At 34.6% G+C, this 17,201-nt stretch overlaps 1 protein-coding gene across 1 annotated transcript in view; it reads left to right on the forward strand.

The window, feature by feature from the left end:
- LOC150105506 (uncharacterized) overlaps positions 1–17,201 on the forward strand; it is a 226,707-nt gene that overhangs the window by 196,676 nt on the left and 12,830 nt on the right. Inside the window, exon 9 of the mRNA XM_090394222.1 lies at positions 8,385–8,471. Coding sequence (XP_090250348.1) covers positions 8,385–8,471 — 87 coding nt within the window. The remainder of the gene's footprint in view (positions 1–8,384; positions 8,472–17,201) is intronic.

The following is a 17,201-nucleotide window of genomic DNA, read 5'->3' on the forward strand; positions in this document are numbered from 1 at the left end:
CTTACTATTGTCCTATAGATTTTGCCTTTCAGATTGATCGGCACCCTCTTATCGCATAACACGTCAGCCATCTCCCTCCAGTTCCTCCAACCCGCTTGTATCCTGCATCCCACTTCCTTCTCAGCTCCTCCATCTTCTTCCACTGTTGAACCTAAGTATCTGAAGTCTCTCACCTTCCTGATGACATTTCCTTCCAGCTCCAGATCTGTCTCCTGTCTGTTGCCCACTGTGCAACACATATACTCTGTCTTACTTCTGCTCAGTCTCATAACCTCTCTCTCTCTTCCAGTACTTTTCTCCATCTTTCCAGTTTAGTTCCCACTTCTTCTCTTGAATCTGCACACAGCAAGATGTCATCTGCATACAACATTGTCCAAGGCGCATCTTCTCTCACCTCCTCTGTTACCACCTCCATCACAATATTAAACAGAAACGGACTTAATGCTGACCCTTGATGCAAGCCAACTGTTACTTGAAAACTTTCTGTCTGTCCCAGACAGGTCCGAACACTTGTCTTCACATTTCTGTACATTTCCCGCACCAACCTGACATATTTCTCCGGAACCTTCTTCTCCCTTTACTGGTAGAAGAGGACTTAAGGATGAAGAACTTGAATGTGGTGACAGCCCAAGACAGGCAGGTGTGGAGGAGACTCATTATCAACAGTGACCACTTAAGTGGGAGAAGCTGCAGAAGAAGAAGAAAAAAAAAGAATATTTATTTTTAAATATAAATAAACAAATAACAAAATTTGACCTGCTGACTTGTTAATAAGATTTGTTTTTAATTTAATTTTTGTTTTTGAAAAAGAGTAATCCTTGCATTTATAAATTTTTAAAACAAATTTGTCAAATAATATTGCATTAAACATGTTAAAATGAAAATTTAAAACTGTTTTCTCCTTATGTAATTTACTTTGGACTTTCATTAAATATACTAAAGCATGTTCACCTGCCAATGTTCCAATCATGACTGAATCTAGACATTTTGTTACTTGCATTATATGAAGTGCCATAAAAAATACACTTAATGCCATATGTGATGTTCCCTGCACTCCAGAAGTAAATTTATTTTGGTTTTACACACAGTGCTCAAGTATTGGAATCCTCAATCTTTCATAGTGAGGAATTTATGGAGACATAACACACGTATTAGAATCATTACTTTACTTACTCGACCTCTGTATGGATGTCATCATCAAGAAAACATATATATGTACAGGATACAAGCTACATGACACTGCACTATACAAAAGTACGATGAATCTAAATGTTTGTTAATCGTTTACCCTAGCCTGACCCCTGGTGGAGTAAAAAAACAACAACGCTACATTAAATAATTTCTAAAGTTCTCTCGTATTAAGATTTTCTTCTGTTTGGGTTGTTCTGGATGAAGATGGGTCCTCCAAATTCTTGGAATAATTAATCCATCATTCTTGTTCAGATTTGGATGATGTTTCAGCATCTCATAGGCTTCTTTGAATTTTCTTTCAAACCAGGTTTTGGTGCAGTGTAGAGACTTGGTGTCTATCCAGTCAATTCTGTGGCATGTTTGGAGTGAGTGGTCTGACAGGCCTGTTTTACCATAGTGGAAATATTTAATGTGTTCATCTTTTCTAATTGTGATGGTGCGCCCTGTTTCCCCTTTGTAAGGTACATTGAATTTTGTAAACTCCTGGTAGGCAAGGTAAGGAAGAAGATCTTTCAAAGAGCTCAGTAAATTTCTTAATTTTCATAACCATGACATCGTTATTACAAAAGCAGATAAAGGCAATGCTACCATTTTTCGTGATCGGACAGCATACCTTAAAAAAATGAACCAATTGGTGTCCGACCACAACATATACTAAATGGTGAACTACAACCCTACAAACTGCATGAAAAAGAAAAATACAGAATTAATGAAATCGGTGATCACGTGGTCAGAGGAAACAACCAAAAAAAACTAATACCATGTTATACCTTCTCCCAGAATTTATGGTGTGCCAAAAATACACAAAACAAACATGCCACTATGACTGATTGTTAAAAGGAATCAACAGCCCTAATAATCACTTAGCCAAGAAATTAGCAGCCACACTCAAGGAGTTAGTAGGTCATTCCTCCTCGTACATAAAAAATACGCAACACTTCATAAACAAAATTAGAAACATTGCACTCAACGATGACAATTTATTAGTTAGCATTGACATAACTGCTCCTTTTCACTAATATCCCGATTAGTGATACTATCCTTCTCTTACCAATATCACAGTCCTCTTTGCCCATGTACTCCACTCCAGGTATTTCTTGTGGCAAAATAATTTTTACCTACAAAAAGAAGGTACGGCCATGGGCTCACCACTTTCCCCCTCAATAGCTAACTCTTACATGGAAGACTTCAAGCAATGAGCTCTAGATTCGGCATCCTAAAAGTTCAAAGTAAGTCTGGCTCAGATATGTTGATATTTTTGCATTTTTCTCCACAGCCGCAAAACATTAAATATGTTCCTAAGCCACCTGAACAAAGAATACAAATGTATCCAATACAAAATCGAAAACGAAGACTCTTCCTTTTTTAGACACACTTGTCACACGTCTTCTCTCAGATTACTTCTCCTTCACAGTCGACTGCAAACCTACACACACTGGCCAATACATACATAACAAACTAGAAGTCATCAGTACCCTCAAACACAGAGCCCTAACAATTTGCTCCAGTGAACAAGCTCTGAAACAAGAATTTGAAATTATTAACCAAACGTTTGTAAAAAATGGCTACAATAAAAAAACAGTTCACAGATCCTCCATAAAAATACCATTAAAAGCAAAAAACATTACAAGAATGCCACAGCCATACCATACATTAAGGGCATTTCGAAAAAATAGATAAAACACCACTTAAATACAATATTAAGACAACCTTCAAACCCCCAGCAAAATTAAGAAATTTACTGAGCTCTTCCAAAGATCCTCTTCCTTACCTTGTCCATGTAAGGGTTTGCAATATTCAGTGTACTTGTAACCTTCCTTACCTATGGGAAACAGGATGCACCATCCCAATTAGAAAAGATGAACACAAACGCCACATTAAATACCTCCACTATGGGAAAACAGGCCTGTCAGACTACGCACTCCAAACATACCACAGAATTGACTGGAAAGGCACAGTCCCTACACTGCACCAAAACCTGGTTTGAAAGAAAATTCAAAGAAGCTTGTGAAATGCTGAAACATCATCCAAATCTGAACAAGAATGAGGGATTAATTATTCCAAGAATTTAGAGGACCCATCTTCAACCAGTGTAGTATCTTGGGCTAATGTTCAGAAGCCAAAAATTTTACTCAAATTAAGTGGATATTGAATCCAACATTATTTCAAAGCTGAATAGAGAAACTACCTGAAATAAAATGTGAAATAAAATGTTTTCAGAAAAACATTTTATTTCATAAAAGAAATCGCTGATATTTTTACATTTTAAGATGGGTCAGAATGATTATACAACATTCATCAATGCGTTTTCTCTCTTTCATCAGTCTCTACACTTGTACTTTTTTTTAAGTTATTATTTCTAATACTGTAATGCTGAACTTTCAAATAAAAGAATGGCATAAAATTGTATGGTTGTTAATTTCAGTAGATTCTGTCATCTAAATTACCTAGACTATTTATATTAATTACAAATTATTGGTAATGAAATAATTATTTTACTTTATGACATATATAATGATTCAGTTATAATCAGATGGCACCATAACAAACACCGCTTTAGGGAAAGTCACAGCAAAAGCACTATGGAATTGAGACCTAATGATGAGTCAGGGAAACTAGATCATCAAGGGAGGAATGGAAAAAATAAGTGTGAAAGTTCAGCTATGGTATGCACACGTGATAAAAATATAAATGTGTTTGCCCATGGTTATGTATATGGCAAAAGGGTGGAAACATATGTTTTGGATTCTTACGTTTTGATTATGCCTAGGGAGGAAAAGAGAAAATTCTAAAACAAGACCAAATAGACTGCATATCTAATTATAAGAGTAGGCTAGGTGGTTATTTATTGTCTATGCACAAATGCCAGTAGCATCACAAACAAAGGGGTTGAGCTCATTGCCTTATTGAATATGATGTGGCCTAAGATTGTTGGCATTAGTGAAACCTGACTATCAGAATCAAATATGGTAACTGGAGGTGTAATGGGTATATTTTTAGGAATGATAGGAGGAGGAATAATACTAATGATATCCGATGACTTAAATACAGTTAGGGTAAAAAACACAAGAAACAATGATGGTAACAATGTTCAATGTAATAGTGAATTTGAGTTTATCTGGTATGAATTGAAGGTTAACAGAATGAAATATAGGGTGGGGTGTTGCTACAGACCTGCAGGGGGGGGACGAAGAAATGCATCGCCAATTTAGCCTTATAGGTACCAAATGAGTGATCATTATGGATGACTTTAATTTTCCAAACGTTGATTGGGTAGAAGAGAAATATCATGATAAGAAAGAGGAGGAATTTATTGAATTGTTGCGAGGCAACTTTCTCAAGCAGCATGTGAAAGAAGGATCTCAAGGCCAGAGTGTTAGATTTGCTATTTTACCACCAATTGGTGAAAGTAATCATGCCATGCTTGGGAAGTATCTAATTGTAGTTATGCTCTGATTAGAACAGGGTACATGGTGAATTACAAAGCTGGAAATTATGATCATCTTAGAAGAATACTATCTTTGGTTCCATGGTATCAGTTACTAAATGGGAAAAATGTCAGCAATGCATGGGAATCTTTGAAAAAGTGCTTAAATGAGGCAGTATCTGAATGTATCCCTAGTGTTCAAAGAATAAATAGGTTGGGAGTGAAATGGTTGTACAACCTTATTAAGCAAGAGATCAACAAGAAGAAGATGATGTGAATAGAATATCATGAGAATAAGAGTAAGAGGCGTTATGAAATATATAAAGCTCAGGCCAGAAAAGTAATGGGTATTGTGCGGAAATTAAATTAGCCATGTAAGCTAAAGGCAATCCAAAAGAATTTTATTGTTATGCTGCAAGCAAAAGAAAAAATGAATGTGGAAGAATAACTTTACTGAATGCAGATGAGATTGTTCAATTAATGAGTGCTCACTTTGCTAAGATAGATCAACCAGGTGTATGTAACATGCTGCACAGAGTTACTGTTACATTGAATGAATAGTTAGATGTGCATGAAAATGAGGTTAAAGAGCTGTTGCATAACCTGGATGAGAATTTGTCTATAGGGACAGATGGAATGTTCAACCAAATTGGCTAGGCCTTTCATATGTTTGTATAACTTGAGTCTCAGTTCAGGAATGATACCTTAGGAATGGAAGGAATGTATGATAGTTCCATTGTACAAGGATGGCGCAAAAACTGATGCATCTAACTACTGACCTATCAATATCTCCAGTGTGGTAGTGAAAATTTTAGAGAAGTTGATAGGAACTGCATACAGAAATGGGTAGGCGAACAAGCTAGATGCTGCAAGGAGCAGCATGGGTTTACTAAAGGAAGGTCATGTTTTAGCAATTTGCTCATATTTTATAACAATTTTTATGGCCAAGTTTGATGAAGGTAATGGATACACTATGATAATGTTGGATTTTTCTAAGGCATATGATAGAATACCACACGAAAGGCTGTTGCATAAACTGGAGAATATGGGATTGGAATATAATCTTTTGACTTGGATCAGGAGATGGTTGATAGGCAGATATCAAAAAGTGGTATACAGTGGGCGTGAATCCACCAGATTTAAGGTGACATTGGTGTACCTCAGGGTTCAGTCCTTGGGCCATTAAGCAAACAAAGTTGGTGCCTGAAGTATCTGATGAGAGCTTGGTCCACCTTTACTATGAGTTGCCTCAGTCCTGAAGATACTTCAGGTGCAAACTTTGTTTGCTTACACTTGGATAAAGGATTAAACTAAATTTATTATAGTCTAACCAAGTGGAAAATAAACTTCCGACCAACTTGCTCATTATTCTTCCAGCACAAATCATGTCATTGATTGGGGTAAAGTTGCCATGCCCTATCATGAAGAAAACCTCCTTTAATGTTGGATCAAAACTACAGTCATTCACACACACACATCTTCCTCAACAAAAATCAAGGACTCGTCTTTAATGATGTCTGAAAGTCATTAATTATAATAGATCTCTCAGCGTACCCGAATTCAACTTGTCAGTCACTTCCAAACAGTCAGGCAGGTGACACATGCCACACATCACTACCTCATTCTTTGATTGCTGATACTCAAGTGGTTTATCTGAGATTTAAAATTTATTTTAGCTTATATAATCCTCACTTAATCTGCCATCCTGAAGAAGCCAGTGGTCCTTAGTGCATAAAAATAATGATATATTGTATTGTTTTTAGAGTTAACAACTAATAAACCCAATCCTTGCATTATTTAACTTGCAGTTGTAAAATTCCATTGTTAAATGTAGACATTTTTCTTTACATAAAATTTAACTAAAAATTATTGAAATAAACTTTCTTGTTCCCATACACACATTTGTCATCTGAATAAAGTTTAAAATCTGATAAACAAAAAGCTTCTTGTTAATCTTTTCAGTATACAAGCTCAGATCTACAGTGATGCATTCAAGGCAAAATTTCAGTCAAATAAATATCAATATCATTCAGATGTCTCATGATTAACTCCTTAAATTTGCTTTAAAAAAATACCTGAGAAAATAAAACTTGTTTTTACTAGTTTCATTCCTTCAAAAAATTTTTGCTTAAAAAGAAGAGGGAAAAAAAATAATAAACTTGTCCTATTTTAGCTTCACTATAAACGTTTTACCAGAAATTATCATTCTTCAGAAAAATATCCATAAAGAAAAAAATTGTATAAAACTTAGACACTGAACAGTATGTCTTGATAATTGTACCATTTGATAAACTGTTTTCTGTTTTCCTATTTATGTCTGAAGACAAAAGTATACGGTGTATACTTTTGTCTTAAAATGTGCAAACATCACACATACAATGCTATTAAACAAGAAAGTATAAATTTCTCACTTGAACAAATATAATTTTCTCTCTTGAAGTCTGATTATGTCATCGCAGGGTAAGTTTCTTCTTCCAGTTTACATCTTCTGGTGATCATTTGCAATTGAAGGAAACTTTTGCAGATAAATCTGTTGGTCTGTTTTCCATTTCTTAACTTTCATCTCTCTCTCTCTCTCCTTAAAACCTATATTCCATTTGAATATCAGCTCATTCTTTTCATGTTCACAGCTGCTGATATGAGTTACACTGCTCCTATGCATAATTAATCTGAAGAAGCATGTAGACATATATCCACTGCATAAAAAAATGAATGTCATCTAGTTAGTTTGGGGGGAAATGGATAAAACTGTAAGATACATCACTATATAATATTGTGATTCATAACATTTGACTTTCACTATAGCAAACACCATTACAACAAACTCCCTTGTCATAATAAATATTTGAAATTTTCCAACTAAATCATAAAGTGCTATTCTAAAAGCAATTCATTGTAATAAATAAAGTTTGATGAGTCATGACAAGCAGTTGATCTTGATTATATGCAATTTCCCAACTTTACTACTGCAAAGAAATTCTCATAGAAAGACTTACATTGATTATACATGATTATTAATTAACTTATGGAATTCACAATGTAAACTAGAATATAAATTAAATTAAACTTTAATATATATATTTCCAATATTTCGGCAACGTCACGTTGCCATCTTCAAAGGAACTTAAAATAAAGACACATGCACGCAGGCACTACACGCAGTAAATGAGGACGAAGGAAGGAAGCTATTGTTTCTCCTAAAAGTCCTGATGGTGCCCCCTAGCGGGCTATGTAGGTATCCCTGGGCCTACCTTCAGCCCAACAGCAAAGAATACCTACATAGCCCACTAGGAGGGCACCATCAGGACTTTTAGGAGAAACAATAGCTTCCTTGCTTTGTCTTCATTTACTGTGTGTAGTGCCTACGTGCACGTGTCTTTATTTTAAGTTCCTTTTGAAGATAGTAACGTGTTTCCGAAATATTGGAAATATATATTAAAGTTTAATTTAATTTATATTATAGTATACGTTGTGAATTCCTTAAGTTAATTAATAATATTGCAAAGAAAGAAACTATATTAGGTTTTCACAGTGTTCGGTATTTGCATCGGTTACAAAAAAAAAACGTTTTGATATGCAACAAGAATGCAGCCTTAGTATTGCTGTACTAAATGTTAGTACAATTAGCATTTTTATACACACACACATTATAGGACATGATGTCTTATTTTATAAAGCTCATTCATTTATGACTGCTTAGCTTGTTAAGTTTCTCAATGAAAAGGTTATACAAAACAACTAAGAGTTTTCTTTTATATTGGATTAGTTTACATGTATTAAAGAAGAATTTGGATACAGCACAAAATGGACTTACTACAGATGAACTCAGTGTTATGAATGATATAATAGAACAGTAAGTTTGTTACATTTTTGTTTATCTGAGATAACTGAAATTCATATTTCTTCATTTTATCAGTTTAAATACTTTACATAATAAATGGTTGTTGATTTGTATGAGAGAGAATATATAATATAATAATTTAGATTATTTTTAGATGCCATTAACAAAATGCATAGAATACTCTGTGTGCGAGTTATTCTCAGCACAGCTTATGTTAAAGTTTAATATCTAGATTCTTTACAAAAATTAGTTAAGTACTCTCAATTTTTGTTTCAGTTAAACTATTTGCAAAACATATGGAAATTATTTATTGCAATAACTTGGCATGCTGGACGAAACTTAAGGAAATTTAATACAGAATCCACATAAGGATTTAGGTTTCTGTTTTGCATGTGAGTTTGGCTGATAAAGTTTTAATCTTTTAGTTCTGTAGGTCATAGAACAGAGATACTATTGACAATTTGTACATAAAGTTTCTTCATTCCAGGATTGAACCTCATCCAGAAGTTTATTTAATTACTAAGTTGCAATTGTGTGGGATCTCTTGAGATACAGTTGTGTAGAATGATGCCTAATAATAGGTTGAATATTCTACAGCATTTTTTGTCACCATCATATAACCATTTCAAGCTCCAGTCATGAGAAAATTTCACCCACTAATAAACAATATTGGTGTCAAGTAATTTAGAGCATTTTATGTTTGCACTTTGCATTTTCATCATCATCAAATTCCTGACATTTACCCTCAAGGGGGTGTACAGGATATGATAGTACTACATGAAAAACTTGAATCATTACTAACTTCCTATCTACAATTTTCCTCCAATTCAGTCTGTTACTTGTCAAGACTCCAACATTATCAGATCTTATATTTCTATCTTCTAAGATACTTTTTACCGTATCAATCCACCTACATCTTGGTCTTCCTCTGGGTTGTTTTCCTGCCAACCTGGCAGAGAACACTTGTTTTGCTAATCTTTCCTCTCTCATTCTGATTAAGTGACCATCCACCTCAGATTAGCTCTGCTAACACATTTCTGGATTTTAACAGTATTAAGTTCTTTCCTAACATCCTCATTTTTAATATGATATTGCCATTGATGCCATCTGTTCACACCCGTAATCTTTCTCAGAACTCATATCAGCAGTCAAGTGTTTTACTTCTGACCCAGCTCTTAGATCCATAAGTTAAAATTGGTTTGAACATTGTCTTGTGTACAGCTAATTTAGTGTTTTGACTAATTTCTCTCTTATTCCATATAAATTTATTCAGTCGACTTCCTACCTTACCAGCTTTGTTGATTCTGTTGTCTATTTCCGTCTTTAATTTAACATCTTTACTAAAAATCGTGCTTAAGTAGCTTAAATGTTTTACTTGTTCTATAGGTTCTCCATTCAAAATACAGTTGATATTTTCAATGCTTCTGCCTATTTTCATTGTCTTTGTCTTGTTATTGCTGACCTTCATATCATATTTATTACAACAATTATTCAATTTAGTCAGGAAATCTTTCAGATTTGTAGTGGATTTATTTAGAAGTATAATATCATCTGCATAAAGCAAAGAGCTGACATTAACATCTCCAATTTTGATATCAGGTTTAATACCACTTTTCTTCATAATGTGATCCATATAGATAATGAATAACAGAGGGGATAATGTACATCCATGTCTGACACCAGATTTAACATTAAACTATCTTCCTGTACTATCTTCAATTCTAACTGCTGATTTACAACTCAAATAAAGACCAAGTATTGCTTGATATAATGCCCCATTGTCACCTTATAATTGTAGTGTATTGAATAGCTTCTCTCTTGGCACCTTGTCATATGCCTTTTTCAGATCTACAAAACTGAAATACAGATCTTTGTTATATTCCCATGATTTCTCAACTATTTGTAATAAAGTGAAAATCTGATCCTTACAGCCTCTATTTGGCCTGAATCCAGCTTGTGCTTTACCAAGCTTCTCTTCCACAGTCATTCTCAACTGTTTCTCAAGTATACTGGCATAAATCTTACCAGGAACACTCAGTAGAGAAATACCTCTGTAATAATTCTCACATTCAGTTTTATTTCTCTTTTTATATATGGGTACTATGAGAGCTCTACTCCAGTCATCTGGAATTCGTCCCTCTGTCCAGGCTCCTCTGAACTATGTAGTGCAGCCACTGTAAGACTTTTATACTTCCATACTTGAGCATTTCTGGTTGAATATCATCTACTCTTGCTGCCTTTTCATTCAGGCCTTTGATGGCTTTTCTACTTCAAGTATGGATATGTATTCCAGATTGCATGCCTGGTCAGTGTTTTTTTTATCACTGTGCTGTCATCACTGCTAATTTCATTTAGCAATTTTTCAAAGTAATTACTCCATTTTTCATATCATCATCTCTAATTCCTTTTGCAGCACTCTTTCCTTAATTTCTGAGCTTCTTTGCATTTTCATCTGATTCATAATCTGCACTTAGAGCTTACCTATAACAAAGCATCATTATTAGAAAAACGATTGGTTAAAAAAGCCAAGTTTGTGAATAGATTATTATCATCACTTCCAAATGTGTACCCTTGAGAGGTATGCAGGATACTATGATCATCTATCAACAAGTTTTCCCAGCTGTATTGGTAATTTTTCCAATAGATTATCTTTTTTGTAATATTGCAGAGGAGCACAAATAATTCTCTTCGAACTTTAGTTTTTATGACCAACAAATGATGGTAAATTACATTACTCACTTTCCAACCATGGTATTTTTTTTTTAAATATTAAAAATTTATATCCAGTAATATTTTAATATTTAAAATTTATATCAAGTAATAAAGTACTTGAGTGGAAAAGTGGAAAAATTTGTTTTGGTTGTTCTTCATAAGAAAGGCAGTGATTTAGAATGTACCAATTACAGAATTATTGCATTAATGAGTCATCTTCGCAAAGTGCTGATGAAAGTACTAACAGAATGCCTGAAGGGTCATATGAAGGCACATCTTCCTGATGAGAAAGCCGGATTTTGAAAAGATCGAAGTACAGTGCAACAAATACTCGTACTAAGACTAATAGCAGAGAAAGCTCGAAGAAAGAACAAAAAGATATACTGCTGATTCATGGACTTCCAAAAAGCATTTGATAATATTGACCAAAATATAACATGGGCTGTCTTGGAATCCTATGGTGTAGACAATAAATTGATCCGCCTGCTGAAAGATGTAAACAGCCAAGCACAAGCAAAAATCAGGATAGCAGGTGAGACTGGAGATTGGTTTGCCACTAGTCAAGGCACAAGACAAGGGAGCCCAATATCACCAATCATCTTCATCATACATACATCTGGGAAGAACACTAGATAAGATTAAAGAAGAAGGTGGAGGCATTTCAATAAATGGCATGAGAATAAACTACCTTTTCTTTGCAGATGACATCATCCTGATTGAAGAAGACGCAGCAAGGCTGGAACAGACATTGCAAACACTATCCACAGAAGGAAAAAGATATGGACTAAATGTCAACTTTGAAAAAACTAAAACAATGATATTCGGACAACAGGAGTACTGAGCAGAGTTACCATAAACAAATTTCAACTGGAACATGTGGAACACCTCACATATCTTGGATGCCACATGACGCATGACTTGGACCCCAAAAAAGAGATAAAAATTAGAATAACCAGAGCAACAACTATTTTAAAAGCCATGGACAAAATACGGAAGAGCCGAGCTATAAAGATGCAAACTAAACTGCGCATTGTAGAAACCCGTATCTTCAGCAGCATGCTCTATGGATGTGAGGCCTGGGTACTCCTGAGAGAATCTGAAAGGAGGATATTAGCATTCAAGAGGAAGTGCTATAGAAAGAGCTTGAGAATAAGCTGGATCCAGAAAGTGAACAATGAGGAAATCTACAGACTGATCCAGAAAATAATCAAAAGGAAACTACGTCTCTTTGGCCATATATGTAGACTGAATGATGAGAGGAAAATAAAAATGCTGCTGTTTGGAATGATTGAAGGAAAGAACAAAAAAAGGAAGACCAAAACAGAGAATGTGGGCGATGACATTGTCAAACGGGGCGGAAACTCTATACACAAACTGAGTCATCTTGCACAAAATAGAATGCAATGGAAGAGTCATATCAAGATGGCATCAGACACCTATGGGCATTGGACCCATGGTTGTTGATGATGATGATGATGATGAATAAGGTACTTTTTCAGCAGTATGCAAACAACAGACCCAGAGATATCCTCTTCGAAGATTAGAAGATTTCTACTGAGATTGTTTAACTGCTAAAGTGATTGGCTAAAATGATATGCCCTGGATGGTTGCATAGCACCCAGGATTCAGAGGGGTCACAGTAATGATTTGGTGGGAAGTGAGATATCAGGAAAGGGGGAGGGGGGTTATCCCAAAGTTTCATTTCTGCAAGAAATGAAATGAAACTTCATTGGATGGTTCACTGTAGGCAGTGAACCGTCCAACAAGACTTAATCCCTGTACACAAGGCAAGGATCATACAATGGTGGTTTGAGGCAAATGTGTCTGACTACATGGATCTGAAAGTCCCCAACCTGAATCCATTTGGACTTCATATTGTGGTCTGAGCTTGAGAGAGTAGCCTGCAAGAAACAATGCCCCAGCATTGTAAGCCTGAAGGTGGATTTGGAGTGAACATTGGTAGCATTGCCATTGGATGTTGTGCATGCCACCATCAATGTGTGTCCTTACAGACTTTGAACATGTGTGAAGGCAAAAAGGAGGACATTTTGAAGTTTTAGTGCTGCTTTATGCATGTTATACATGTGGTTTATATGTACTGAAAGCTTACTGATAGAATTAAAGGTTTATGTGCTGTTCAAGTCTTAACAGTATTTATGGCTAGATTAGGTACTGTTGCCTGTTGAAGCAGGAATTTCTATAATCAGAATAGTTCTTTGCAATCTCACTGCTTCAGCCACTACCTTCTTTTCCATCAGTCATTTGCTAAAATTATTACATATATGTTTCAAGTTATATTTTCACTATGTAAAAATCATATACTGCTACATTCCTACTGCTGATGGTTTGCCATTTCTGAAATAAGCTAAGTCTTAGAAATACTAGGTAATAATATTCTCTGTCTCAGCAACAGACTGAAAACTTAGATTACTCTCATCACTATTAAAAAAAAGAAAAGAAAGAACACTTCTGCAGAAGTCATACTAAAGATCCTCAAGCATTAGTGCATGCATCAACAATTTCTTGCTTCATTTTAAACAAAAGTATTAATAAACTACTGATACTTTGTAAACAAAAGTACTGATATTTATTTTGCAGGGGCTTTATACAGTAGTTTTGTCAAAATTAATTATGTGCCTAATCACCTTTAAGATTACATAATGTCTTAATTTATAATAATCACAGCTTCAGTGTTATTTTAAAAAATATACAGGGTGAATCTAAATTATTGTCAGGGTTTCCATGACCTATACTTTTCAAACCAGAAAAAACAAAATAAACTGCTTACAGAATATGACTGTGTGGCTCAAAAAGTTTTTATTCGGCAAAGCTGTACTTGCTGCATTGATATCTGGGAGATAATATGATGTCACGCTTCAAAATGGCGACTGTTCAAGAGAAAGCAACGTATGCACTTTGGTTTCTTGAAACAAAGTCCATTATCACAACGCAGTTGTTACAGAATTCAGTGTGGAAAATATCCATCTTCAAATAACGCTATCCGATGTTGGTTAAAACAATTTCAAGAGACTGGTAGAGTTCAGCACCAAAAAGGAGCAGGAAGACCAAGCACTTTGCAAGAAGATTCTGATTGAATCCAGGAAGCATTTATCGAAGCACACAAAAACCAACTACACAAGGTTCTTAGCAGTTACATATATCATAAAGGCCTGTTTGGAGGGTTGTTCATAACCACTTTCAACTCCGTGCTTAGAAACTGTAGATGTGCAGGCTTTATAGCCAGGCAATAAATCCCACCATTTCCAATTTGTCCAAGACATTTTGTCAAAAGTCGAAGCTAATGAAAATTACCTTTGAAGATGGATATTTAGTGATGAAGCAATACTTTGTGTTATCAGGGAGGGTAAATCATCATAACTGCAGAATATGGAGGATCAGAAAATCCTCACACTATTTGAATATTCTAAAGAGATAATCCAAAGGTGAATGTTTTGGAGCCCTTTTTCTTTGCAGAAAAAACAGTGACAGCAGTGAACTATCTGGACAGGCTTTCCCCATTTGTTCCAGTACTTCTTAATTGGATGTTTTTGCTGTTCCTTGGGATTTTTAACATTCATCTGTATAACTACATTTCAAAGGCTTCAAGTTTTTTTTATTGATGTTGTCTTCAAGGTCCAAGTTTCTGCACCATACAGCAGTACAGACCATACATAACATTTAATAATGTGTACTCTAAGCTCTAAATTTAAATTGTGGTTACACAGTGTTGATTTCATTAGGAAAAAAAAATTTTCTTGCCATTTCAATTCTAACTTTTATTTCCATTTCTGAATTGCATTCTTCATTTAACCAGCATCCGAGATATTTAAATTTTGTCACTATTTGTTTCTCATTTAAAAAAAAGTGCTCAATTGAGACTTGGTTTCTTTTTCATAAGCAAGCTTATGACCATGAATTTAGTTTTGGTAATATTTATTCTTAATCCCTTTTTTTCACTCTCTTCATTCACTAGTTTGAGAAGATTTTGAGATCCTGAATATTGTCAGTCAGAAGAGCTGCATCATCAGCATATTAGATGTTACTGATGATTTCACTATTTACATTAATCCCTTCCTTCCTTTTAAGATTTTTGAAATATGGCTTCTGAGTATATGTTAAAGAGGTGACAGCACACATCCTTGCCTTACTCCTTGTTTGATTTTAATAGAGTCTGTAGTAATGTCATTATCTTGAGCAGATGCCTTTTGGTTTCAATATAAGTTTTCGACGAGCCTGATGTCTTTACCATCTAATCCAATTCTTTTTAATAATTCAATCATTTTAGCATGTTGGACTTTGTCAAATGCTTTTTCGAAGTTGATGAAGCAAATGAATATTTCTTTGTTTTGGTCACAACATTTTTGGAATAAGATTTGAGAACAGAAAAGTGCTTCTAAAGCCGAAATTGGGTATCACTGGTAGTGTCTTCACATTTTCTGTATATTCTTTTCTGAATTATTTTCAGAAACATTTTGAGAACATGACTCATTAGACTGATCATTCTATAGTCATTACAAGTGTTGCATTTGCTTTTTAGGTCAACTGTAACCAATCTTGAGGGATTATGACTGTATCATAGATCATATTAAATAGCTTCACACTAACATAGTAATGTTGTCACCTCCTAATAACTTGAATATTTCTGTTGGTATTCTATCAGGGCCTAAGGTATTACCATTTTTAGTGGAGTTCAGCACATATTCTTCCTCTGATCTTAGAATGCATAGACCTTCCATCTTTTCATAAGTATTTTCTGGGTTTGTCTATTATCAGTAAACAGTTCTTCTACATATTTCATCCATGCTTGTATTTTATCATCCTTTTCAGATAGTACTTTCCCTTTTTTGTTTCAAAAGATACATAGTTGTTTTTTCTTAAATATACCTTGTCTCTTTCAGCTTTTTGTGTAGATTAAAACTGTCATGCTTTTTCTGTAGAAATTCTATTTCTTTACATTTTTTATCATCCAGATTTCTTTTACTTCTTTGATCTTGTCTTTAATAATTTTCTGAATCTCTTTATATTTTGTTGGACTATAATTTTTATATGATCTGTGTTGATCCATGAGAGAGAGAGTTTCACCTGTTACCCAATCTTTCTTTTTTACTGCTCTATCAGGACACAAAGTATTAGCACATTTCTCTATGAAGACATATTTTAATTTGTCCCATGATTCATCAACCCTCGTGATGTCATCATTCTTGATAAGTGCTATCTCTTGATTCAGATCTTGACTCAGGTTTTTTCTTATCTCTTCTAGATAAAACCTTTTTCGTTGATGTTTCTTAAGTATACCTTTCAGTCTAAGTTTCAACTCTGTCACTAGTAGATTATGATCAAAAGCAGTATCTGCATCAGGATAGGTTTTTGTACTCTTTATGGTACTTCAAAATCGTTGATTAATTAGCAAGTAATCAATTTGGTTTCTGACTATATTTGTATTTTTATCCTGTGGTGATTGCCAAGTATACAGTCTTCAGAATGGTAGCTTAAACCATGTGTTTGTGATTATTAGTTTCTCTTCTTGGCAGAATTGAATAAGGTAGTCTCCTCTCTCATTCTTGTTCTCAGTCCACCATGTTCGCCAACTATATCGCCACTTCTACCTTTCCCAACTTTAGCATTGAAATCACTCATGATGATTAATATCATGTTTCTTTGTCTTTTTCATTAGTTCTTTTAATTGATCATAAAATTCTTCAATCTCGATATCACCCTTGTCAGCAGAGGGGGCATAAACCTGTATAAGATTGATATCTAGTAGTTGACCTTTCACTTTTAACATCATCCTATCAGAGTAGGAGATGAAGGTTAAGAGTGACTTATTGGCATCTTTGTTTAATATTATTCCATCTCCATTTTGATGATTGTTTTCACTACTTCCAGAATGATACAATGTCATCAACTTGAGTTATGTCTGTTCCTGGCCAACTAAGTTCACTCATTCCTAAAATCCCAATTCCAAGTCTTTTCATTTCCAGGATAGCATTTCTTAGCTTACCTGCTTCATACGAGGTTCTGACATTCCGG

This window comes from Typopeltis vanoorti, chromosome 6 (assembly GCF_054136105.1).
Source record: "Typopeltis vanoorti isolate ZY-2024b chromosome 6, IOZ_Tvanoo_1.0, whole genome shotgun sequence".
NCBI lineage: Eukaryota > Metazoa > Arthropoda > Arachnida > Uropygi > Thelyphonidae > Typopeltis > Typopeltis vanoorti.